This window comes from Argopecten irradians, chromosome 1, assembly GCF_041381155.1.
Source record: "Argopecten irradians isolate NY chromosome 1, Ai_NY, whole genome shotgun sequence".
NCBI lineage: Eukaryota > Metazoa > Mollusca > Bivalvia > Pectinida > Pectinidae > Argopecten > Argopecten irradians.
This window is the reverse complement of record NC_091134.1, coordinates 36,389,514-36,417,446: the sequence shown is the minus strand read 5'-3', so window position 1 is coordinate 36,417,446 and position 27,933 is coordinate 36,389,514. Positions and strand designations below refer to the sequence as shown.

Below are 27,933 nucleotides of genomic sequence, written 5' to 3'. Positions count from 1 at the left end.
GTCGAGACACTTCTTTGCATTAGTGATTTCAAAATTTCAGTAATTAATCCATAAATTCATTTTTCATCACCCATGTTTTAATCATGCTAAAGCATTCCTTTTTGTTTAAACTCACATTTTCACTTAACCCTGTTTAGATGACAATGTGATGGCCTGAACATAGTGTTATAAATACAAGTTCTCTAAAGAATCTTGCATATTGACCATGCATATATATTGCCTTACTGTTTCTGTTGTTAGAATGAAACATCACAAAAATCTCATCTTTAGTGTAATTCAAACAAAACAATGAAAACGTTAAATGTTCAATATCTTTTATTTCATTTGAACATTTTTTGCAGCACATTTTATGTTGTTTTTTTTTTACATGGAGGACATTGTTAATCATTCTACCAATTTAACAATAGAAAACAATTCTGTATCCGATAAAGCAGATGCAATATTTACTCAATGTTTTCATTGAGGAAGAACTACATCTGCATCTTACAAAGTACAGACATTTTCTTAACCTTGCAAAACTAATAAAAATTGGTCTCAGAAATGTTTGAATCATTCATCACAATGCACCAATTGTGTATACTTTCCTGGAAATTTCAGTTCACTTTTGATGAAAAAAGGGGAAGTTTTTCTGTAATCCATACAACACTTTTTTTCTGTATTTAACAACATACTTCAGACTGACTGTTGATATCTGTATTTAATGAATGATTCTTCCTTTTGCTTCTCCTTTCTTTTTTGTCCATCCACAAAAACACTGACACAACTTGCTTCACAATAAGGATCACATTCACATAACAAATTGTTTTAGACAAAGTTCTGGTCGACATCAACTGCCCGTGTGCAGCCTCAGTAGGCGCTTGGTCCGTCTGATTAACGCCTCTACAAATCCATAGTGTGACCGATTCTTACAAAAGCTCTGAAATAAGCAAATAATACAAACATTTAGTTACCACAAAGTTGAATAATACAAACATTTAGTTACCACAAAGTTGAATGTGACTGATTCTTACAGAAGCTTTGAAACTGGTGAATAATACAAACATTTAGAAATGCTTTAATGTTAAATGTAACAAATTCTTTCAAAGCTCTGAAACAGACTGATACCATTAATGAGAGATTAAAATATTTTTGATGATCTGAGTTTCCATTGTTCAACAATCAAAAATTGTATTATCAGTTAAAGTGAATTTTTTTCCAAGGTCTTTTTTAGTTGACCATTTTAATGTGTAATCAAGTTCAATACCTGATTAATTTCTGAGAGTTTTTTCAGTAAAGACTCTGTGATGGCTGATGCTGCTGTCTGTTTGAGTGTAGTTAGCTCCTCTCTGGTCACGCCTCGAGTCAGCTCCTCCGAGAATGTTGATCCAACCTCTGTGTCGTTAAATGTGCTGCTTGTAGCTGTCAGGTCTGTAAGAAATCAGAATTATGTAAATGATAAATGAAAACAAGAGGTTCACATGGCCTTATTGATCAATCTTATTGAAACAATGCAAATAATTCACGTACCACGTGACACACAATAACGTTTGTGCAGGACTATTGTTTCTCTTGGTGATGAAATGACATGAAATGACATCAAAAGACAGTATCCCGCGCTATTAAACGTTATTTTAAGTGGGAAGATTACAAGTAGTTACATTTTATCTCCTCTGAAAATACTAGTTCTGTACAAACGTTATCAGGTATCACATGGTACGTAAATTGGTCTCATTGTTATTCCTTTAAAACTCCGACATATTTTATAAACCTTTATTTAGAAATTATATTAAATGTAATTGTGTTGACAAATTTTACCTTGTACATTGCAAGTTGTAGAAGTTATTGTGGCGTTATGTTTTACTAAATCTGACCTTGTTACAACATACATATGAAATCTATTGACAAGTTTCACTTTGCAATCACATTATATAAACTTTGTTGATTTTTTTATCTTCGCCAGTGAGCCACATGCAATGGATTTCACTAAACTGTATTTTAGATGAATTTTATGTACTAATCTTACCTTGAAGCCTGCGCATCTGTTGCTGGCGTTTGACCTGAGACTGGTACAGAGTGGGTTGTTGGTCTATAGGCACGCAGTGAAGCAGGTAATACTCTAGGTGTCGCCACAGTATAAATATACAATTCTCTATAATATCTGGCCATCAGTTAAGGTGAATAGTAGATACTAGCCATAATACACATTAGCTATGAAAATTAAAATATATCAGCCATCTACATAACTCATTATTATAGTACCGAAGATTTAATAGATTTTTTTAAAGTTGTTCATTATTATTTTATTTCTGGAGTTGGTGTACAATTTTGTGTTTATTTTAAATTATTTTCAAACTTGGATTTCAATTTAAATGTTAATTTCTTGGTATCAGTTGTTTCAACTTATACTCATGGATTCTTGGTATTTAAGTGTGTTCAATATTAACATTTGTATTTCAATATCAATTACTGCTTGCACAAAAGTTATTTTTTCAATCTTCCAAGTTACAATAATTTAATATCTCAAGGATACATGATAAATGTTTGAGTTCTCCCCCTTTGTAATGGACAATCTGTGTGAGACGCCGATGTGCAAGGTGTTGTCTCTGATGTGACGGAATTTTCTCTGTGGCAGGAACGCCTGAAAACTATATAGAGAAAATAATTGCAGACTCGCTTATAAATGCTCCTGAAAATTTAAAAAATTAGATTTAGAAATATTAATTTAAGAACTGTCAGCCATATTGTTTTTCAGATCAATAACAAAATGAAATACATCATGTATGTCCAGCTAGCTAGGGACCAATGAGAACCTACTTATGAAAGATTTTGAGAAAGGTTTCTTTCATACTTTTCTTAAAACATAGGCAAAAAAATCCAATCATCAAAATCAAAGATTTCTGATTGGTCGGAAAATAGAAAATGATCTTAATCTTAAGTTTGCGTTCATAATATGAGATATGTCTCTTAGCTTAATTATTGCTTGCCATGGCTTGCAAAAATAACAGTTTCATAACTTGTTTTTTTTAAATGGAAAATTGCCAGTGTTCTCTTTGTGGGAGAAAACAGAGTATCCAGGGAAAACTCATGTGGCGATCCTGAACCTTCTCATTATCACTTAATATCAGAAAATCAATCAGGCTAACTGGATGACCGTCAAAGCTATTATATCACCATCTATACGACCACAGAGAAATTTTTCAGACATCTAATATGTTTATCACTGTACTGCCCCTATGTTTTAGAGAACATCACATACCTCCTTAAGGTCGTCAGTGCTGAGATCTGCCAGACTTTGTAACTTTCGGAGATGTTGTTGATGCGTGTCGTACACAGACATGAAGCGACCTGCACACTGACGAAGCTGATACACAATTATACCAATATTAGGGATGTGGGCTGGCGTCATTGACGACAGGGAAAAATCTGAAAGTAAAGACAGAATATTTATCATTGAAATTCAAAATTCAAGATGTCCACAGGTGTCTTGTTTTCCGATTGGTGAAGCATGCACAAATCCTTGAGCTCTTTTTAAGAAACAGTTGTACGTGTTTATATCTTGAAACAAGAATATTTATGGAGAGACAAATATATTCATCAAAGACTACAATCAAAAGTAAATTTGAATAGCTCAACATTGATGAAACATTGATGATTGTGACCTAAAATCTAATGTTACTTATAATAACATCTTTAAAAAGAAAAGAAAAAAAAGTTCTTCATTTTAAAGTTGTGAAATGAAATTAATGGCTGACTGTACTGTTTATGTATAAATCATTAAATTCTAGTTAAATTAACCTTCTGTGTTTCTGATGTCTCTAGCTAAGGCCTCCTCCATACTTGGACCAAATATCACTCGGCAAAATTGCGACGAATAACCTACAAAGTTGAATAAACACATCCATGGTAACAGAGAGGTAGGACAGATATTAATCCTTTTTATGGCATAAAATTAATTAAATCTTATGTATATGTATACTGTAAGACGATCTTTGTATGTCTTGACATGTGTTTTAGCATGAATTGACCTGTGTTTTAATTTAGATATAGTCATATTTACCAGACGTTGATATTACAGCTCTGCAAAATGACGTAACGTTTGCTGCGACCTCTTGATAGGCTAAAGTGACCTCAGCCTTGAGGTCACGACCTTCCTGTAGTTGTTGACTTTCTAGGTTGCGTAGCTGTTTAGTTAATTTTTCTGACAAACAGTACTTGGGAACAAGGGCCAGCATTTGTCGCTCAATACGTGTCTTGTGACCTCTGAACTCGATTCCTGCTGTCTCAATGTCGTCATACTCAGCATCAGGAATACCTGGAGATTGAAAATGTTTACTCATAAACACAATTTTGTTTTAATAGTCTATTTACAGCTAGGGTCACTTCAGGATGTGTCAGGTTTAAGAGATGAAAGAAAGTCAAAATTCTTAGAATAAAACGACCCATCTATCATCAGTACCTGGCAATTACCCCACATAGGTTTCACACCCACAACCCAGAGGTCGAGAGATAGTACTTTGTGGTGATGTGTCAGGACACCTTTACAATATGGCCATCGTGACCTGGCCCTAAAATCCAGAGAGGCAAATTTCTGTTCCAATTAGAATTCAAGTTTTTTTTTAGCTTCAACTGAAAAACACCACTGTTTATCTCCTCATAATGGGTGAATTACAGTATCATACAATAATAATCACACCACTCCCATAAACATGGCTCTGAATGTACCTCGATAGTTGGCCCTGGCAATGACAGCTGTGGTCAGAGCAAGTTCCCTCAATGCTGATAAGTTTAGCGATGGTTGTCGATCCCGTAAAATGTTGTGGAACACATCACCGTGGGCAAATATAAACTGTAGCACCTAGAGTAATGGGGATAAAGAGATGCAAAATGTGTTTTGGGTTATAAAATATTCAGTAATAATCCTTTTACTTCTAATTATCTAAAGTCTGTGAATTGTGAAATAAGTAAAATAAATAACTTTGTAGATTGAACAGATTAAAGTGTTCACTGAAATTCTTAAATTTAAGTTATAACTGGAATAATCAACACATAATTAAAGTATTCAATCAAATGGAAGTAATTTAGTGACACATTCCAAATTGTTGATCATCAGTGATTTTCCCCGAGATGTATACAAGTTGAAAATACCTGGTGTCCAGCATCTTGGTTCTCAATGCCCAGGGACGTAAGGAGAGCCAGACAAAGCTTCAGACTGGCGAATAACACATGTTGATACCGAGCCATTGGACTGGGGATGAATTCCTCTGACTCTAGAAACCCCTGGCTGTCTCGTGTTCTGTATAAGACATCATAATAAGAGAGGAATTAATATAAGTGATTAGCTTGTTTTCAAATATTAACACACTTACACTGTAAAATTATGACACCATATTGAAGATTAATAGACAAGGAGAAAGAAGATTTCAAATCATTCTGAAGAAAGGTTTTTTTGTCTTTAATCTTAATGGACATTTGGTGGTTAATCAAGTGGTTTGTGCAACATAAGGCTTATAAGCTAATTATCAAAATTAAGAAGCCTACATAAAATAGGGGATCCTGTACTCTACTGTGGCATAATATAGGTGTAAATTTTTTTATGGGATGTTGTCATGTCTTGTGTAGCAAGCAGACATTGGTATTGCCTTAACAAGTAATTGCAAACTATACCTATCTAATTCTGGCCGCATATCAAAAAAGGAGCACCCAGCCAGTCTTTCCATAAGGCCACACCTCAAGATTGTGTGAGCCCCGCTTGTGGATTCTGCAACTCTTGTCAGTAGGCCCTAAAAAAATACAGCATTATGTATTGAAACACACTCATCAAGGTCCTGCAAAAGTACATTATTATTCATACATTTAAAATCCTTCTACTTAAAGTGAACAGTCCGGGCAAAGAATGGCTAAAGTCGGTAAAAATGGTGTGAATGTATCCAGTAAATTATGATTTCTTATGAATGGAAAAATAAAAATCTCTCATCAAAATCTGTCTGCGTACGAAGAAATTAATTTAAAGTATGGGAATTCTAAAACGTCCTCCCGGCTCACTATGTCCGTGGTTACATTTCCACACAGCCTCGCTTTCGATGCTTTCAACTTTTCTTTACTTTAATGGTCAGAACTGGGAAACTAAGCAGAACTTGACCGTCGTATTAATATGTGAGAACTTTTGGAAGGCCAATGAACGCATTAAGACTGATTTTCTTTGCCCGACTATTCACTTTAAAGAGTAATCAAAATCTTGAAAGTAGGTACCGAAACGGTACACATTTATAGACCGTAATAAATGACTGATAATTTGAAGTAAACATTTATTTTAACTCTTTCAGTAGTAGAAATTCTGCACTCAAATATATTTCATAAGTACACTATTTCTGTATGTTTTTAATATTACAATAAGTGCAATCATTGCTTCAATCGTAACAGTTAATTTTGTAATAAGAAAACATTTTATTGCACAAAAATAAAAAGTTTTATCGAAATAGACTCTGGCTGCAGGAAGATATGCATCAAACCTTGTATCCTTCAGTATAGGGGATTAGGTGTTAGGGGATCTGTGTGTTAACTTTTAGTATTTTTAATAGTATGGAGGATACAATCATGATAAAGATTTAGATTAATTTGTATAGATAATTCTATGGAATACCAAATTCTGGGTTAGGTGATCTTTACCATTTTTGACTCGTAGGTGTAGAGAATACGAAGTTCAGGGTTCTGAGACAGCAGAGTCTGTAACTGTTCATCGTCGTGCTGTATACTGTCTACTAGATGTTGGAGGTAGCCCTTGGACGACAGGAAAGTAAGCCACTGCTGGAACTTGTCCATAGACAGGATGGTATCCATCACTGACAATGCCAACATCTGAGTGGATAAAGTGTTCTTATATCACAGAGAGCTCCAACATCTAACATTGTCAAAGTTTTCATAATAAACACTGATAGGGCCAACATCTAACATTATCAAAAGTTTTCATAATAAACACCGATAGAGCTAACATCTAACATTGTCAAAGTTTTCATAATAGACAACAGTGTTGATATAGCTATTGACATTTTGTTACCGATAGGGCCAACGCCTGGCAGTGTAAAAATGTTCATAGGCATCAGTGTTAGAGTATATAGTTACGGACTCATTGACAAGGTTTTCTTATAAAACAGAGAGAATCTAAAATACATATACAATGTATTCTAATACTGGGTTGGGGGTATGGAAGCCTTATATCCATAATTCAACATTTGCAATGACAAAATTATTGCTGTCTAAATTACTTTTTAATATGATAGAACTCATTTATTCATATCATTCATGATTTGAAAATGTCATTTAGAATTAATGTTTGTGTTAATTATTAAGTCTGTGGAATCAAATTCATTTAGTCTATGTCTAATGTTTAAAGCACACACCCTTCCAACATCATGACCATCACAGGCGTCCCGACAAATGGTCTCCATGAAGTTATCCCCGTACGACAAGATGGTGGTCACATTCTCTTTAGCTAGCTGGTCGTATTCGGAGTCGGAGGCGGCCAGGATTCTTCCTCCTACACCATCCTGTTCCTTGTCTAAAATGATATATCAAATCACATGATTGTTATTTTTATTACAAAGTCACAAATATGTATGATTACACTTGAATCTTACAATCAAGCTGGTCATTTTTAAGGATGTGATATGTTCACAATTTGCAATTATGATTTCGAAAATGTATGACTCAAAATAATAACACACTGGCAAACTTTTTATTCCCTTTCTCCCAAGAAAATGAATTTTTCTTTTAAATAGTTAGAACTTTTTATTTTGTAAGTTGTTGTATAAACAAAATATTATCTAGGCTCCAAATAAGAAAAGATGATAAACATTTCATGTAATAGTGCTGTAGCAGTGCATTCCTTTAACCCTAAAGATAATTACCTGGGTTGGTAGATGTTTTTGGTTTCTGTGCAATCTGCAGATAATACAGCAATGATCCATACAAATTAGCTCTCACTCGCTGTAGACCTCCGCCTAGATAAACAGATAAATATAAATTAGCTCTCACTCGCTATAACCCTCCACCTAGATAAACAGATCAATAGAAAATAGTCTCTATTCACTGTAACACTGTGCTTGATAAACAGGTTAAACACAAATTAAACTTCACTTGCTGTAACCATCCTAGATAAATATGAATTGGCCATCAGTGTAATCCATTGCCTAGATACATTAACAGTTAAATAATGATCAGCCCAAACCACTATAACTTTCTGCCTAAATACAAATAAGCTCTCTGCATAGAAAGTATATACAAATTGGCTTCACTTGCTGTAACTTTCTGCCTACATAAGAAGATAAATGTAAATTGACCTTCTCTCTTGACTCAAAAAATAAGATGACATGGTTTGTCAATTTTGTCGAAGAACACAGATCACCATAAGTACTTGCGTATCACACATAAAGCTACATTCTTACTTTGATTTTTAACCTCAAAGTGTTTTAAGTCTTACTTGATCTGAGGATGTGCTCTATGAGGCCTTTTAGGACTAACTGGAGAGACGTGGCAAACAGAGTTCTAGATCCTGACCCCTCGCCCCACGCCACAGTTTGGCCCAGAGTAGCGCTGTTGTCCTGTAGATGTGATGTGTAACGTGAGTACTTGTTGCCATCGGATGCTGTCTGTTCCACAGAGAAGCATTGACGAAGGTTGGCCATCAGTGTGAGGATAATCCCGGCCACTGGTGACGTCAATTCTGTTAACGCTGATTCATCAGCTACCTGTCATCAGAAAAGTCATTAACAAACAAAAGTCACAAAAGGCCTGCAACAGTCGATTGATGAATCTTTCCTGTCTTTTTCTACAATATCAACATGTCAACATGTCATTTCATTTTCTACAATATCAACATGGCAACATGTCATTTTCTGCAATATCATCATGGCAACATGTCATTTTCTATAATATCAACATGTCAACAAGTACACCTATGCTAACAATTGATTCAGCCAAACTCTTTTTTTTTTTTTTTTTTTTTTTTTTTTTTTACATGGTACTCTATAGAACTTACTTTCTGTAGGAGATCCTGAAGCAGTTCAAACAGAATGGCCTGGCGAGTATCTCGGGGCAGCAAGTCCTCAGGACAGGAAGTGAGTAAGATCTCAGTCACCTGACGCCACGCCTCAAACGATTGCTGTTTTACCTTTAGGTTGACACGTACTTCGTTTCTGGCTACCACATTTCTCAGTATCCCTTGAACCTCCTACAACCATATAATCTTAGGAATAATATGCGTTCAACAAACTGCAACAGATATTATTTATACAGGCATAGAGGAACAAAAAGACTTTTACAGCGTTGAACTGTAACCTGTATCCTAGTTTCCAGACACCAATTTTGTACTTGAATTTGATCAAAAAAATTCTATGTGTTAAATTCCTTACAAAACCTTGAACATTTGGTTGGGTTAAATGTTTTACTGGAAGAGCCCAGACAGTTAGCCAATATTGGAGTAAGGCAATACCAACCTCTACAATGCGATGTCGCTGTGCAGCCATCACTGTTCCCTGGACATTGTTGAGCTCGTTTGTTAGAATCTGGTGAAGCTGGGTGATGTTTGAGCAGACGACACCATGCTCTCCTACTGACTCAGTAGAACTTATGACCTTCTCTATCATTGCCGGCTCAAAGAACTCCAGTGACAGAGGTGATGGGTACTGTTGTGTGAATTCTACAGAGTCTATCAGACACAATAGTTTCCGCCGCATCTGCTTACCTGTGGATAAATGGATTGTAACATTAGATGTAAATAACTTGAAGGCAGTTTCAAGACTAATATCAATTCAGGTATTATTATGTTTCATCAATTAGTATTTTCCATTTTATAATACAAAATTTTCTTGGTTATGTAAACACTTTTTTCGCGACTTATAAATTACGCAATTTCCATTTCAAAACTGATTCACTGAGATTAATTTTTGCGACTTTATCAATTAAATCAAAATAACTTCCAATTTGAATAAGACAATTCACTTTAAATGCAAAAATAAATCAAACATTACATGAATTACAGTATTTCTGTTTATATCTGAGCCATTGTCACTCACTAATGGAAGTATGTGCTTTTGAGATCATATGGGAGTGTGCAAGAGTGATGTGTTCTATACATATATCCCAGTATGCTGATGCACATTTTTGATCTAGATGAAGATATAACTTACCTCTGAGTTGTTTGTTCTGTGTCAGTGAGGCCAGATACATAGAGGTGTCCCCAAACCTATCAAACAGGCCGTCTGTATCATCCATACCACCCGCATTCATACCTGTATATAACAATACTTACTGGTTATAATTGAGTAATAACTGCTACACAATGAACTACAGATTGACTTGACCTAGAGCGTGTCTCTATCAAAAGGGATTCCAGAGGCATATTGGCACCCAGAAGAGAATTTACATCGGCATTGCCTATTGTTCAATCATATTTCAAATTATTGATGAAAGAAGATTTTGATGAATGAGATCTTGGCATCAATTGATTAATTATATTAGCAGTCAAATGAAAGATGACTATCTAATCTTTTTACATTAATCTGTACATTTGATAACATAAAACACTTTCACATTGACACTAACAAATACATATTTATCAAATTTCTAAGACTATAACCTACAGTATTTGCTTCAAAGACCAGAGTTGATGGACTTACCCCGACCTTGGTCGTCTTGGTTGTCATCCAGTAGAAGCCGCATGAGACGCTGGGTGTGTGAGCGCTGTCTGTTGAGAGAGGTCATCCTTAACTCCACAGAGACAGTCTTCAGTAACCAGGCCTGATGGCTGGTGACGGGCTGAGCTGTACAAGGGAAAGCATCAACTGATGAAGATGAATGGTAATAGGTCCAAGGGGCTTGAACTATACACACAGAAGGTCTCAGTAATAGGCCTGATGGCTGGTGACGATGCATACTTCATATAATCCACATGAACAAAGCTGAGTGGTTATTTTTCTACTTACCATAGGACTGAGCATTAAAGGGGAGGTGATGGAGTTGTCGGTACAGGAAGTCCCTCGAGGTCCGGAGATATCTCAGGGTTGGAGCAGACGTATCTTTGTTAGAGCAGAGTTTGTAGATGAGTTTGTAAGAAAGTTCGGCAAGTTGTGGTGTTTCGTGAAGACAGGACGGCCCGCCAGGTGTTCCTACCCCGTGGTCCAGAATACTCAGCACAGCATGGAGGCAGGTCTTAGGTGACCCCAGGATACCTGTCAGGGAAAACAGATATGGTGTATTAAACATTATAGTGTGCTACCAACAAAAAGTTGTTTCTTTTTAAGTGTATTAAAGTTGTATTAATAAAGAACCAGTTTGATTTGATGTTACAAAGTATTAAGTTCTTCTAGACCAAAGTTTTTCACTGTAGTTATATTCATTAAAAGCAAACTTAACCCTTAATCTAATACTCTGAATATTTGGAAGTTTTGCCATGATCTTGACAAACTTTATCTATATAAATCAGGTTTGGCTGCATGTATACACAAAAACAAAATTGGCATAATTATTTTTCTTTGCTTCTTTATTAAGCCTTTCAATATAAAGAGGTAATGTTTTTTGGGATATTACCAATTACATAGAAACAGGGCATTCCTAATATCACTATAACAACAAATAATCTCAACCTGAAATACAAAATCATTTAATATTTTAACCTACCCTGATCTTGAAGGTTGGTTTTGTTCACTGGTTTCTGCAGATCAAATCCGAGCAGGAGATGAGCCAGATTGGGAGATGGTTGATCTAGACAGTGCAGGATTAACCGCAGTAAGTTCTGTCGAGTTGAGTTCCTCACAGCCCCAAGGGCATTCTCCTCTACAGCTACTGTATCATATAATGGAGACATATTTAATATTTACTGATCTACACAGGACTATATTTCTTAATGCTCCATTACATGTATTGCAAAATATATTGAAAGTAACAGTAACATCTATGTAAATATTTAATTTGATTTCAAAGTATTACATGTCTTTTGTGTTTCTAAGGCCAGGCTGCATCAAAAATATAATGAATCCTGATGCTAATTGGCCAATACCAAAAAAAATGATTATTATTTATGTTTTGAGGTCATCTAATCATGACCATGTTCATGGTACCTTCAGATTTTGTCAACATTCTACAAGCCAAGAACATGATTTTAGTCAGATTAGGTTCAATCTTTATGACAGATTTGCTGATGAAGAAAAAGCCTTCTTTACAGACACTAACCAGGCTCATCTAGCTGAATAATTCGATTCTGTACCAGCTCCTCGGCATCATCCACCTCCAAACACTCCACAAAGCCATGCAGGAGGTTCAGGTTACAGGAAGTTTTCTGTGGAAATATTTGTAAGTTTGTGAACTATTATATCAATTATCTGATCTTTTCATATTTAAACTTACCTCAATTAAAATTTAACTTCTGTGATTGATAGATAGTGTACTATAAAAACTTCTGTTCATTATAGAATAAAAACAAAACTCTCACACTCAAATGAGAATCTTTCTTGATATGTTATTCCATATAAATAATTCACTGAGTTTTTTTATCCATACATAACAGTTGTCAAATTACAGTACAAGAAGAATACATGTTGTATCTTACCTCCTCGGCTGTGAAGAGATTTAGGAGTTTAGACTGTATGGGGGCTGTACGACACACTCTGTACAGAACGGTCATGGCAGCCTGGGCATGATGGGGCAGAAACGTGTTGAATGTGACGTACCTATCAAAACACACAGCAACAACTTGTTGGGTTACCTACTAATGAATTTTTAAAACCAAATGTCCTTAATTTTGATATTAGATACGGATTTGACTTCATTATAACATATCAATGAGAAATCAAGACAGGGGAGAACATGATCGTATAGACATGGTCTCAGACAGGAGCAACATACTTGGCTATATTGACGAGGTGGTCCGGTTTTCCAGTCCGTGGGTTGATTCCTAGAAGAAGTCTATCCATGGAGACAACCATGATGGAAGCTCCAGTTTCACGACACGCTGCCACAAACTTGTCTGCTTTCTCAAGCGTGTATTCAATCATCCGCAGACAGAGTAAAGATGTCCGCTCCATCTCCAACTTTCCTGAAATATTTCCAACGACAAACGCTACAGCCATTGTTCTGAGTGAATAGCATGTTTATTACCACTAATAATATTAAAATATAATATAGTTGATGTCACATCAGAACTTTAATCATAAGTATCCATAGCTTTTCTGTCATATCACAACATATCAGAAAAGCGATGGGAACTGGATCACAAAACATATTCAAATAGTTTCATCCCAGAGATAATTAAGTTAATTCAGTATGTTATAGCAGTAATCAGAACATATGTGACATAACATACCTGGTACATCTGTGAAGGTTTCCAGCTGGTTGATGACATCATCAAGTATTCGAAGTATCTTAAAAGATAGCAACAATTAAAGGTATTTATAATCCAATATCAATGGTATATAAAGTACATAACATGAATATTCATGACTACTTTTTTGTAGTTTTTGGTTTGTGGGTAAAATGGATAAGCCAATGTACAGTCAAACTGTCTATAAAGACCACATAATGGACCAAGAAAAATGGTCGTAGACAAGTGGTCTTTATGCACAGATCAAATTGTGTTGAAAATGACAATGTAGGACCAGATACAGAGGTTTTATTAAGGAAATGGTCTTTATACACAGGTGGTTACTAAGGCAAGTTTGACCTGACCGTAATGTAAAGAGCTTATTTTGTGGTATGTATACATTTGTGATTCAATTGCCACCATGAAAATATTTTCTAAATTGAACTAGAAATACATGTATATATAAAAAAAAACCTGCCTTCAAATGATATCAGAAGGGGAAGAGACAGGACAGGACAGGAAGGAACTGACATTATATATTATGCCCACAAATGTTCATGGTGAGGGCATAGCAAAATGAACAGAATAAATTAGAAACTTACCGTGCGGAGGAGACTGGAGTCGTTGAGCATGTGTATCAGTAGAGTGTGACCAGCCGACTTGTTGGCTACGACTGTTCCCCCAGATTGTACCTCAATCAACTCATCTATAAAGTCCTCAGGAACTATATCATGTTCATGTAGAATTTTACTCAGGATGTTTAACACTGAAGCGGCGATTTCCCACTAAAATTTCAAATATTGAATAATTATAAGGTGTGCTGCTATAATTTTTTTGATCTGTAACTGAGGTCTAAAATAATAGATAAATAGGTCTAAGAGGGATCTTGGCATCTAAAAATTAATGATCTGTTGGTTCAAAGTATGACTGAATTTTTCTGTTTTTTGTTTATTTTTTTTAATCTCTTCTTTAAAATACTTCAATCGTTTTTGCTTGAAACAACTAGATAAGATTGAATCACATTTAATACCAACAATTGTTGATCAAATAAATACATGAAAGAAAATTTCCATTCCAACACTGAAAGTATTTTTAAAATAGCATCTCACCTTTTCTCCAGGGTTTTTATAAGCTCTTGAGTTAAACCTCAGAAAAACAGAGTCTTTCAGGAAAAGCAGATACGGGTCAAAGCCCGGAGCCCTGATGCCAGCCCCCAGCCCCGCAGGTACAGGGATATCTGTGAGCGTGTCTATTAGGGCAAGAAATCCCTGGATCATAGGGTACTCTTCATTACGGCTCTCAATTTCATCCAACTCAATCTAAAACATGAAATAAAACGGCTGTAATCATCACATTTTCTGCTTACGTCTTACATGGACATATCATATATATCAGAAAATCTTTCAATTTCAACATAATTAAGCTCACAAATGCAGCAGTACATAACAGTTTAAGTACTTTTAATATGTAGAATGAAAATAAATATTTGAACCAAAATTGACCACATGAAGCTTGTGTTGTTCATGGCAATAAGTGAATCAGATCGTATTTGATTACCTGGATTCCTCCAGCACCTTTTCCTTGGATTGTAGGTAATATCTGGAAAACAACCAAACAAAAACATTATCATTATCGATCATATTTCATCAATTTTGTAGGGTTTTTTCCAGTAGAATTGTATAGGATTTTCTCTTGAGGAGCATTTCTAAAGATACAAACTTAAATAAGAACTACCAAATTTTCCCTATTAAGAGCGTCTCCTCTAATAAGGGCGCCCTCACATTTTTTACTGAAAAAAATCAACTAATTTCATACAATTTTTGTACCAGATTGTGACAATTTGTCTTTGCAGACGCTAATAAAATACTGATGCTTAACAGATATTTCACATCAATCTGATGCTTAACAGATATCCTATCACCTTGTATAAGCACAAAATTTATTGCATTGAACATTTTAGGACATCTTTGCCAAGTGTTTACACATAGAAACAAGAGGCCCAGAGGGCCTGTATCGCTCACCTGGTTTTTTGTTTAGTAATTATCACAAGACTCTGACAATAAGAAAAAATAAGCAAAATTGATACTCCCAAACTTTAATTTTGAATCACAACCATACAATGATGCTATTGATACCATACAAATATGCTATCCAATACATAGGTTCAGAGACAAAGTAATTTATATGAAAATAGTAGCCTAATTGACCTTTTGACCTCGCAATTTGCAACATTTGTGGATTCAATTGCCACCAAGAAAATATTTTCTAAATTGCAACTAGGACGTAATCCATGTATAGTATGCAAAGAAAAAGTGCCATTCATATGTTAGTGAAATGACCACTTTGGACCCCGCCGCAGGCCAGGAAGGATACTGACATTATATCATTATGCCCAACAATTTTTTCATGGTGAGCCTACAAGACAAAATGAACATTGTATGAATATTAGAAACTATACCGTGCTTAGTTCATACTAGAAGTCGTTGGAGCATGGAAATAGCCAGTAACTTGTGGCCAGCTGACTTTTTGGCTACGACTGCTTCCCCCTCAGAATTGTTACCCAATCAACTCCAACTATATAAGTCCCCTCAGGAAACAATATCATTTCATGTAGAATCTACTCAGGATGTTTGACAACTGAAGCGTCGAATTCCTACTAGAGATAGCAATATTGCATTATTATAATGTGCTTCTACATGCTTAGTTCAGAGAAGTAACTGACGTCAATAATAATAGATAATAGTGTCTAATAGGGATCTTTTGACCCCTAAAAATCAATGCCCTGTTTGGTTCGAAGTATGACTGACTATTTGAACAATTTGAACCCAAACCTATAATGAACACCATTGCATTTATGATCTACTCTCAATCGCTTATTCTTGAAAACAACGTAGAAATTGAAATAACAAATTGACCCCATTGATATACGCCCCCAGGCCCCCGGGTATTCAAATAAATGACATGAAAGAACAAATTACCATTCCCACCACTGAAAGTTAGATGCTAAAATAGCATCTTCACATTATCTCCAGGTGTGCTTATCCCAAGCTCTTGAAGTTAAACCTCAGAGAGACAGGACGTCTTTCAGGAAAAGCAGATACGGGTCAAAGCCCGGAGCCCTGATGCCAGCCCCCAGCCCCGCAGGTACAGGGATATCTGTGTGAGTGTGTCGCTATTTAGGGCAAGAAATCCCTGGATTCATAGGGTACTCTTCATTACGGCTCTCAATTTCATCCAACTCAATCTAAAACCATGAAAATAAAACGGCTGTAATCGTTGTAATCACATTTTCTGCTTACGTCTCTTACATGGAGATATCATATATATCAGAAAATCTTTCAATTTCAACATAATTAAGCTCACAAATGCAGCAGTACATAACAGTTTTAAGTACTTTTAATATTGTAGAATTGAAAATAAAATATTTGAACCAAAATTGACCACATGAAGCTTGTGTTGTTCATGGCAAACAAGTGAATCATGATCGTATTTGATTTGACCTGGATTCCTCCGGCACCTTTTCCTTGGATTGTAGGTAATATCTGGAAAAAACATAACCAAACAAAAAACATTATCATTTTCGATCATATTTCATCAAATTTTGTTGGGGTTTTTTTCCAGTAGAATTGTATAGGATTCTTTCTCTTGAGAGCATTTCTAAAGATACAAACTTAAATAAGAACTACCACAATTTTCCCTATTAACGAGCGCCTCCTCTAATAAGGGCGCGCCCTCAGTTTTTTACTGAAAAAAAATATCAACTATTTCATACAATTTTTTGTGCCAGATTGTGACAATTTGTCTTGCAGACGCTAATAAAAACAATGTTTCACATCAAATCTGATGCTTAACAGATATCCTGATCACCTTGGTATAAGCACAAAAATTATTGCATTGTACAATTTTAGGACATCTTTGCCAAGTGTTTACACACCAGGTGAGCTAACAATGAGAAGGCCATGTTCAAAACAAAACGTGTTACTTAAATGCCCCACACATATGTATCCATGAAGACTAACTGGCAACAACATTTTAACCATGTCTATACAGGTTTTATGAATACTAACTGTATATCAATGATAAAGGTTCCTAAATAACATGAATGTTATCATTTCTAAGCGTTTTATTGTGTGTTCTTGTCGGTATTTCCCATCCGCCACAAAACGAAAGTAGCGATCGAAAACACTGTCCGCCATTTTGTGTAAGCATGGTAAACAAACAGGCTAGCATGAAATGCCAAAATTTCGTGAAACAGACATATTTAACCAATGTTTAATACTTCTGGTGCATACATTTCTTCATAATTATGAAATTTCAATACTAACTTGACTTCAAAACGTAAGTTGGTTATCGTAAGTTTCAGAAAAATATGAAACTAAAAGCAAAATGACTTTAGTCTGTTTCAGAAAAAAACATCAAAAAATGGTCTCAAATAACGGCGCCCATTTCGGCCATTTACCCGCGCCCGACGCCCTCTTTAGGGAAAATACGGTACTTTCAGGGTCTTTTCAGTCTTTTTTTAACCAACCTGACACAGATAAACATGATTAAGTATTGGCAAATAAACAATACCTTGTGTTACCTTAATTAGCTGAATTACTGTTACTCTATCTACATACCTGGGACACCTCCAGTGTCTGCCACAGACTAGCAGCTATATCAGGTGATCGAGCAAAGGCAGCCAGTGTGTGAAAGAGCTGGGCTTTAAGGGGGGATGGGATACTACAGGTGACAAGTCCGAACATGATCATCACGGCTGACCACTGCTGATTCTCACACAACGCAATGCGACAGTTCTCATTCTGAAAGTCAGATTATCATCATGTATACATGTGTAGTAGCTGATAGCTAACTCATCCACCAATATCACTCAAATGATGAAATTGAGTGTCTTATCGATCAGCTAGATTTATAAATCTTATACATGATGCATTCAACAGTTCAAGTATGAATTTGAATATATATACATGCTCTCTATGTCCAGTTATCAGCGAGATAAGATTAATCAAGTAACAGATATGTATTTTTATATTAACACATAATTTATCCATATTCTGTGGGGAAGACAAGTGTAGATGTGTGACCTCCACAATATTGCAACATTTACCTGTTTATCAATAACTTTTACGTGTACTTTGGAGCATATGAGTTACTCAATGATTATTACTTCATGGTACATAAAAATGTGATCAATGTATACCTAAATACTTGCATTATGATACATACAACATTATCAATAATGTTTTACCTGTTCTGCTATGGTACGAGTGAGTTTAAGAACAGTGACAAGTCCTTCCAGTTCTGCTGGAGTTATGCCCCTTATGTATGGTGCCCTCTGGAGATGAGATTGGTCAGCTGATGTTGGAGCCTCTCGTCGCAGACTGGTGTAGTACTGGTTTAGAGAAGTAAAGATGTGGTTCCAGGATACAGAACTGGCAGGTCCTCCTATAAAAGGTGACAAAGAAGAGGTGTTGAAATGTTTAATATTTTCAATACAACATCAACTAAACAAACTTCAATTGAAATCATCTTTACATTCCTTGTGTGACCTCAACAAAACTGGGCTAACCCAATCTTTAAGACAAGACACCAGACTAGGTCTAACCAGGATTCTGTAATGATGATAAGGCGTACACATGGTCAGCCTATACCCTTATGACAAGGTCTAACTAGAGTCCACAACCATATTACTTCTTTGAGTCTGCCAAGACACAACTTACCCGAGTCTGTTTTAGCATGCTGATGCCACATGTCCGAGTCCATACCACTTACCTGAGCCCATACCGTTGCTCTTGAGAAGGTCAAAACAGTGATGAGCCCCCTGTTGGTTACTGGAAAGACCAATCAGCATGTTGATGTATGGCTGATACAGAAATGAAGGGAGCAGGTCACCTGCTAGACGTACAAACTTGTAAAGAGCCACCTACAACATAAAACATTCTAAATTAATTAAAGACTGAAGAGTTGAATAGTTGCTTTATCTAATAACAAATACACTTAGAATTTCTGAAGCAGTACAAGTAGCCCAAGTTACTATGCTGAATCGTATAAGAAATTACTCGCTATAATTTGAATATCAAGTATTTTAATGCATTCACATGGATATGGTAAATGAAACTATAAGTGACCCCAGTGTAAATAGTGGAAAGGGATGAAGGATGGAGTTATGGGAGGAAGGGCGTACACATTTAAACAGTGATAGGTCTTTATATATATTTCCTACCTGTCTTTGAGGTGGTCGGTAATGGTACATTGACTCGTGGAGTGTTGGTGCCTCCTGTGGACACCAGTATTCCAGACACAGATCCAGACCCAGGGGGTCCTTAGTGTACAGATCACCTATCTGTAATCAGGAGAAATTTAAATATAAACATTCTTAATCTAGATAAAGTCAGTGATATAAATCAAGTCACTGATCAAATTATGACTTCAGAATGGATTTCATGTTCAGAACATTTAACGAAAAATATTCCAGGTCATATTTTAACGCTACTGATATGAAAATATTTCATTGATGTAGAAGAAGCATGATAACAGGCATGATATTTACCAGTTGGAGTAGGTACTCGAACCCTCGGTTAGGAGAGATAGTCATATCCAGACCATCTTGTGTCTGTGACATCAAAATTCTAGCTGCTTCATCACTACGATTACGCAGTTCCTTCACCTACGCAAGAAAAACAAGTTTTTTTCTTCACTAAAATTGTAGAAATTATAATTGTAGAAATGCTTACCTGATTGTATATTTATTTTAAACTTTAAAGCTTAGTAAGACACTAATGTATTCATATTGTGCCGCATTTATCATCAGTATCAATTTCAATTGCTATCAATTATGAAAGAAATTTTTAATAAAAATTTCCCAAGCATCAAATCTCAAAAATAAATGAACACAAAAATGTTCAGGTTAATAAGTTCATTTTCTAGAAAGATATCTTAACATAATTTATAAATAACACCAAGAGGTGCTTGTACTGTGATTCTATGTGGACCTCATATCTTTAAATCTGTCCAAGATTTGAACTGCCATATACCAACCTTAAGAGGCATGTGGAATATAAAGTCTGTCAGCAGGCCATGGATTTTTCTCAGGTAAAACTCCTATAATATAAAAAACATCATTTACTGTGCAAATTTTAAAGAACACAAAAGCAACAGAACTAGAACACTGACACGTCAGAAAGGGCCCCGCTATGTGTCTGACGTGCTTAAGTGAAAAAGTAGTATTTTGACAACGAATTCTTCCGTGTTAGCTATATGTTGCTAATAAATAATTAATGTCAACATTAATTGGGAAACCGATGATGGTACATTATTATAATTCTTTGGAAAAAGTCTTCCAAGTATTTAACTTGAATCCTGATTCCAAGCTAACATTACATTAAGAGCATACAATTAACTCAAATACCCCTTTTAAACAAGGTAAACCTCATAGTTTGCTGAAGAAACACTTAACAAATGTGAAAGGAAGGGAATAAAGGTCTTGCTCAAATATTTTAATCATGTAAAAGTGCATTAAGCAGTCAAAACTTTGGTGAGTTGACTTCTTGTTTAATTCTGAACAACTCTGCTTCATTATAAATGTTGTAGCAAAATGTTCATGAGAAAATAATTTTTTTTAAATTTGACCTTGACCTTTGACTTTGTAACCTTGGCATCATAATGTTATAACAAAATGTTTATCAGTTAAGAGCAACAACATTGTGATTTTTTAAATGTTAAAATCCAAGATGGCCGATTTTTTAATTTAATTTCAGCCTGAAAAATTACCAAGCAGATCTAGGATGGATGGGGAATCATCATGTAAAATATATGGGGAAAATACTCCACTCCCTTCCATCATTAATGTGCAAAAGAAAAAAAACGGACAGACGGACGGACGGACAGACAGACAGACAGACAGACAGACGGACGGACGGACGGACGGACAACCTGATTACTATAGGGCACCCGCATCTCGATGCGGGGCCCTAATGAGACTTTCTAATATCAGAAATTTGAAATATCTGTAAAATATACAGGCTCTGTCTCTACTCCATATTTCACAGTAGATGTAAGCAATATTATATGCCCCCCCCCCAAATGCATTACAAAACAAACAGATTTATATACCTCAGAGTGGAAGTCTGGCACAGCTACGATAGATGTGATCATGTAATGGAACACATTGTTGTCTAGGGCCATGGTGACCAAGCTTTCATCCTCCTCACATATCTTGTTCACACCTAGAATAGAAATTAAATAAGGTCAATTTTTTGTAAATAAAAAATTCCAAATTTTATGATACCAATTGCACTCCTTTCAGTAGACTGTAGAGTTATGATACTTATATCAAAATACTTTTAGAACTAATCAAAACTTTGTATGCTAAATTTGTGAGAGCATTCAATAATTACCTGCAGGGGTGTGATACTGGGAGAGCTGCCGGAGAGTCAGTCCCCAGGCAAACTGAGCGATACCTCTCAGACCAAGGTTTGTCCACTGCTGACCACCGGTCAGTGCCTGGTGTATTTCTCCTACATAACTGGCATCATTCATCAAAGGCAGATTTTTCACAGACTCTACAAATTCATAATGTAAATATGCAAAAAACAGGTTTAAATCTATAGACAAATATTTAATGTTAAAGACTAAAAAAAATTAAAAAAAATCTCTCTTAGGATTTTTCTACAATCTGAATAGAATTCAACACAATATCTAGAGAATATAAGATAGACCAATTAAAGGTAACATCTATGAGAAAATCAATGGATGAAGAATTTAAAAAAAAAAATTCAAGAAACGGCATACATAACATCTATTCAAATTTTCTTAAAAAATCATTGTACAATTGTGTAATAAGAGATTACAAACATAAAATCTTGATACATTTAAACAACACCTTAATATCTTTTGTGGTATATATGGATAAAGCTCTGTCTATGTTTGCCTTACCCTCAGCATCTTCTTGCTCTAGTACACTGACATCAAAGCAGTAGAGAAGCGCCATGAGTAGACAGAGGTTAACCAGCTCCAGAGGGCCATCCCCACTCAGGGAGTTAGCTCCCCTGAGGTGGTCAATCAGACGCAGGGTGCTTGCTTTGTCCAGGGGTTGTTGTGAGGACAAACAGAAGAGACAGTCTGCTAGGATGAGGTTGATCTCTGTATAGATGTCTCTCACCTACAATAAAACAACAAATCATTGATCTCTGTATAGATGTCTCTCACCTACAATATAACAACAAATCATTGATCTCTGTATAGATGTCTCTCACCTACAATAAAACAACAAATCATTGATCTCTGTATAGATGTCTCTCACCTACAATATAACAACAAATCATTGATCTCTGTATAGATGTCTCTCACCTACAATATAACAACAAATCATTAATCTCTGTATAGATGTCTCTCACCTACAATAAAACAACAAATCATTGATCTTGGTATAGATGTCTCTCACCTAACAATAACAACAAAAATCAACAAATCATGATCTCTGTATAGATGTCTCTCACCTACAATAAACAACAAATCATTGATCTCTGTAATAGATGTCTCTCACCTACAATAAAACAACAAATCATTGATCTCTGTATAGATGTCTCTCACCTACAATAAAACAACAAATCATTGATCTCTGTATAGATGTCTCTCACCTACATATAACAACAAATCATTGTATAGATGTCTCTCACCTACAATATAACAACAAATCATTATCTCTGTATAGATGTCTCTCACCTACAATAAACAACAAATCATTATCTCTGTATAGATGTCTCTCACCTACAATATAACAACAAATCATTAATCTCTGTATAGATGTCTCTCACCTACAATATAACAACAAAACATTGATCTGTGTATAGATGTCTCTCACCTACAATATAACAACAAATCATTGATCTGTGTACAGATGTCTCTTGCAATTCCTTATATTAATCAATGTCTTTTCTGTGTTTGCATATTAGAGTTATCTGCCCTTGCATATATGTCTTGACTTCATGCGTCTGAGAAAATTTAATCATATTTTTCTTAGAAAAGAGTAAGAGTATTGCCTATAAAATAATGACATCACAATCAAAACCTATCTGCAATGGCAGATTACTCTGTAATATGCAAAGACTGAATATGGGTGCTAGGTCTTATAAATGGAAGAATAACTTAAAGCTACCTGTTTTGTGTGTTTAGGAGATCCAAGGGCTCTGTCACGCTGAAGACGGTCCAATTCTTTCTTGGGATCTCGACTGTTCAGCAAATCTGCCAGTGTAAAGTACATTTTCGATAATGATATTGACAGGCACAACTAACATCAGTAGGAGGTGTAAACACTGATATATCATTTAATTAGTAATACTAGTAATTTCATTGAAGTAATCTCAACCAATTACATCTAATAAATACATTTAATGAAGAATAACTAATATGGAAATCATATTTTCTAAACCAGAAATATACATTTACCTGTAATATTTTTAGCAAGATTAAATTTTGTTGACCATTCAAACTTACCTAAAACTTTGTTAACTAAGCCATCTTTCTGAATAAGTTGGTCAGTGAATTGAGTGACCAGGTTGGCCAAGTCTGGTGAAAGCTCCATCGTCCAGGTTCGACCTCTTCTTGACTGGACAAGTGTCCGGAGACCACTGACCAGACTACGCTGACCATCATAATATAAGAGGACTGCCACAAGTCCACGAGTCAGTCCAGGAAACTCTGCCTGCTTCCGTTCACCTGAACAATATTGTTGGTAATCATTACAAATGGCACTTTTTTTTCAATTTTCAATTCTATTTTTAACTTCAATAATTGTCCGTCGTTTGATATAGCAATACATGTACCATAGCACTGACCACTTACAGATAGCTCTATCATCTCTTAGCTACAGCTCCCTTTTCCATCTAACAGAAAGTTACCTCCCCTTATTCTTTGCTGTGTGTCAAAAAGACAATTTAGAGTACCACAAGTTATCTCTCTTTACCTCTGTCAAGAATCATTTATGAACTTGCTGAGGCCACCTAAATCATTTTGAAAACTTTGCCGAGTGTAGTATTAGTTATCTCCTCTTACCCTCTGTCAGGAGCTCTACTGCAGCTATCTCATTCATGTCAAAAAGGTCACTGAGAATAAGGGCTTCCTCAATAAACTGATTGGGGAATGTATGGGTAGTCTGCTCCCCCTGTACGGGCAGGCCGACTGTATTGGACTTCTTAACAGCATCTCGACACAGGCTGTTCTTAGGCTGTTGACAGGTAAAAACAAATTAAGACATTCACAACAAAATATCAACAAAATTTGGTAGGTTTTTGGTTTGCTACATTTCAGTGAAACTCAATACAAAGAGCTCAAAATTTAACCAATCCACAAAATTAAGTTTATTCGCAGTTATCATCATAGAAGTAAAAAAACATGTCAAAATGTCTCAAATGATAAGATATACTGGTTTCAGACATGTTAACCCTACCGATTCAGGCTGTAGTCTATCGGTTTTGAGGCTGATATTCCATCTACCGCTTTAATATCCAAATATTCCGATTTCTGCAAAACATCTTCTTAATTTTTTCTTCCAATTTCTGAATTTTTATAGACAGTTGGGGCTGCCATGGCAGCTTCAAAATGCATACCAGACAGATTAGGGGGACTGGATTGATAATTTAGTATACAAAGGAGGTGTGAACACTCCAACAACACCCATTGGTGCTAAATAGCAGCCTGGACAAGTTCCACATGGCTTGGCTTGTGTCACTTATTTCACATGTCTAAGCGTAACGATGTGTATTATGTAGGCCTACCATAAGGAAACAATCATTTGGCCTTTCAATAAATTTAGTGCCTAAAACTAGTTATCATCATTTCAAAAACAAACACTGCTTATAATTGAAATGATTTACTCACGTTTTTAATGTTAAATAGAAAGGCTAGTCTGTACTCACGTTTTTAATGTAAATAGGCGTATAGGCCTAGTGTCTGCTGAAAGTCATAAACTTTGCAATCATAATGGCCAATTTTGGAATGGGGTGATTCTAATAGAGGAGCCGGATTCGTATTAATTCTCAGGATTTTACTAAAAAAAAAAAAATCTTTTTTTTTTTTTTGCAGGGGGATTATTTCCCTAGAATATTGGTGTAAATTTTAGAAACAAAACAATCTTTGTATTTTTTCTTGCATAAATCAAAAGATTTAATGAGTCCAGTATGTATTACAGAAAAAAGTGAAAAAAAAAAAAAATAAGTAGACAAAATGTATATTTAAACAAGAGGCCCAAGGGCCTTAACAGTCATCTGATTACCTTGGCAATAATCATATAGGAAATTAATTAGATATTGTGTAATGGTAGCCATCTTCGATTTGGGATCAACAAGAGATGTAACAACACTTTGTCAGGACCATGTCAGGAACATTTCATGCAAGTTTCAGCCAAATAGCACTGGCAGATCTTGAGAAGAAGTTCAAAATGTGTTTTCAAGATGGCGGCTGTGGTGGCCATCTTGGATTTCGGATCGACCCAAAAATTAAAAACACTTTGTCGGACCATGTCAGGATCATTTCATGCAGTTTCAGCCAAATCGCACCGTAGAACTTGAAAGAAGTTCAAAATGTGTTTTCAAGATGGCGGCTGTGGCGGCCATCTTGGATTTCGGATCGACCCGAAAAATAAGAACACTTTGTCGGGACCATCTCAGGATCATTTCAGGTAAGTTTCAACTCAATCCCACTGGTCAAACTTGAGAAGAAGATTGAAATGTGAAAAGTTTAAGGACGGCGCACGACGACGGACGAAGCATGATGGCTATAGGTCAAGATGACCTAAAAAGGTGATAAATAGCATTGAAATAAAAGTATACAATATATATTTATTGGCATTTTTCATCTTCTAAATGTAATGTAAGCCTTAATTAACATTAAAAAAAGAAAAATGAGCCACCAAGGCCTATGGTGATAATCAAAGTTAAAACATAATTTGTTAACAAAATATGTTTTTGTAATTATTTCGCATATTGTTGATATTTATATATCTCTGACACACAGCGAAAAATGACGTGTGCAATGCTACCGCTTTGGAGTCAAAAATCTACCATGGTGATGCGGTACCTCTTTTTTGTCACCGAAGGTTAACATGTCTGACTGGATTACAACAATGTTATTATCACTAATGCAAATTGTAGCAGTCATATTGATTAATGTTCTTTCTAATTATAAATACAACTTAATTGACAATCAACAATCTTGATCAAGGATGGCAGATCATAATACTCAAAGCAAATCAATTCAACAGTTACCAGCGAAAGATCATATATATATTTACCGGATTCTTCAACAGTGATATGAAGTGTGGTTTGTGTTGTTTTAATCCGACTTCTAGATCCAGAACAGCATCAGGATTTTTCTTGTATATTGCAGCATTGATGATCCTTTCTAGTTCCTTGAACGGTCCCCAGAGACGCGCCTCTGAGAATTGAAAAGAAATTCAAACATATATACTATATTCAATTGACATGACATTTTATCAAAGAAAGAAAATCAAATTAATAGAAAAGAGAACAGACAATTTGAGTACTTGCAGGTACAAAGAATGGAAATGATGGTACATGCAGTCTGCCAAATCTAGAGAAAAATGGATACATTTTTGTATATCATAATATAAATATTCATAAGTATATTTTTTTTCTTCAGATTTAAATCGACATGTAGACTAGTACATCAAATATTGTAATAGCATGCATGGTAGCTAGCTACTAGTGATTGGGGGTTTTGACCCAGCTATAAAGTAGGACAAACACTGTAACTGCAGACTTAATGCTTAATTGATTGGTTGGGTTTTGGCATCCGATGTCATTGAAGGATGTGCTAGATTTACAGGAGAGGAAAGTCAAGAGAATCCTGAGGAAAAACGTTAGTGCCTGGCAAGAGTTAACTGCCCATGAGACATGGATATTTTTTAATATTGTAAAATTTGCTGGAAATTATCTTTCTTAATACACCATACACTCGGATTAAACACAAAGGATTTTGATTTATTATCATTACCTATCAATTGTGATTTTCTGATCCAAACATGGTCCTTTTGAAAACAATTCATCATCTTTTTAAAAGACAATTTAAAAACAACTAGGCCATACTGCTTAAAATGATGCAACATAACCACATCAGTAGCATTTGAATAAGTGACCAGAATTTACTGCACCTTATTTTCCATTAAAATATCGATGTAATAATATATATATTCAGGCCTATAAGAGGTGTCTTCTTCAAATTTCAAATTCACAGAGTAAACGTTTCGATTTGATCTACTGGTCTTATTTATCTAATAAATTAATAATCAAATAAATCCAGTAAAGCTACTCTGCTTAATTTGTGACATCCATTTGTTTTGAAAAAAATGAAAACGAAACTCGTGGGAAATTATCGATTGACAAATGATACGAAGTTTCTTCAGCAAGTTCGAAAACTGCGTTTTTTCCAAATATGCTTGAAAATATACATAGCTAATGTATAACACGGATAACAATTTAATTGTGTCATGCTATGTCGCCGAAACAACCTACCCGAGTTTACCGCCAGGTCAGCCGCCATGCCTTCAAATTGTTACTTTTCACTTCCGGTTAACTTGAGTTAAGGGA

At 35.4% G+C, this 27,933-nt stretch overlaps 1 protein-coding gene across 2 annotated transcripts; it reads right to left on the bottom strand.

Annotated features, from left to right (window-relative positions):
* Positions 1–374: 374 nt before the first annotated feature.
* Positions 375–27,933, bottom strand: LOC138326204 (nuclear pore complex protein Nup205-like). 2 transcript variants are annotated; one of them, XM_069272334.1, is made up of 41 exons: positions 27,859–27,933; positions 26,619–26,761; positions 24,383–24,554; positions 23,825–24,046; positions 23,487–23,572; positions 22,265–22,490; positions 21,727–21,891; positions 21,443–21,555; positions 20,369–20,431; positions 19,881–19,997; positions 19,554–19,673; positions 19,103–19,253; positions 18,579–18,775; positions 17,950–18,132; positions 16,831–16,872; positions 14,440–14,649; positions 13,933–14,115; positions 13,334–13,391; positions 12,877–13,066; positions 12,581–12,701; positions 12,205–12,310; positions 11,653–11,817; positions 10,959–11,204; positions 10,653–10,796; positions 10,164–10,265; positions 9,471–9,718; positions 9,014–9,205; positions 8,456–8,723; positions 7,884–7,976; positions 7,377–7,534; positions 6,646–6,834; positions 5,644–5,759; positions 5,125–5,272; positions 4,702–4,834; positions 4,037–4,291; positions 3,775–3,855; positions 3,236–3,402; positions 2,510–2,624; positions 2,003–2,137; positions 1,244–1,407; positions 375–916 (listed from the first exon to the last, which is right to left on the bottom strand). In XM_069272334.1, exons 1-41 carry the CDS (start codon positions 27,884–27,886, stop codon positions 827–829), a joined length of 6,105 nt encoding a protein of 2,034 aa, XP_069128435.1. In that variant the 5' UTR covers positions 27,887–27,933; the 3' UTR covers positions 375–826. The 2 variants fall into 2 exon arrangements, with proteins under 2 accessions (XP_069128435.1, XP_069128442.1); XM_069272341.1 differs by lacking the exon at positions 16,831–16,872 and adding an exon at positions 14,888–14,929.

Excerpts from the sequence above, each read along its gene's own strand:
- LOC138326204 (XM_069272334.1), bottom strand. The coding sequence starts at position 27,886 with ATGGCGGCTGACCTGGCGGTAAACTCGG. Across the intron at positions 3,403-3,774 it reads AGACATCAGAAACACAGAAG|ATTTTTCCCTGTCGTCAATG; the intron begins GTTAATTTAACT and ends CTTTACTTTCAG. Across the intron at positions 917-1,243 it reads AACTCTCAGAAATTAATCAG|AGCTTTTGTAAGAATCGGTC; the intron begins GTATTGAACTTG and ends TGCTTATTTCAG.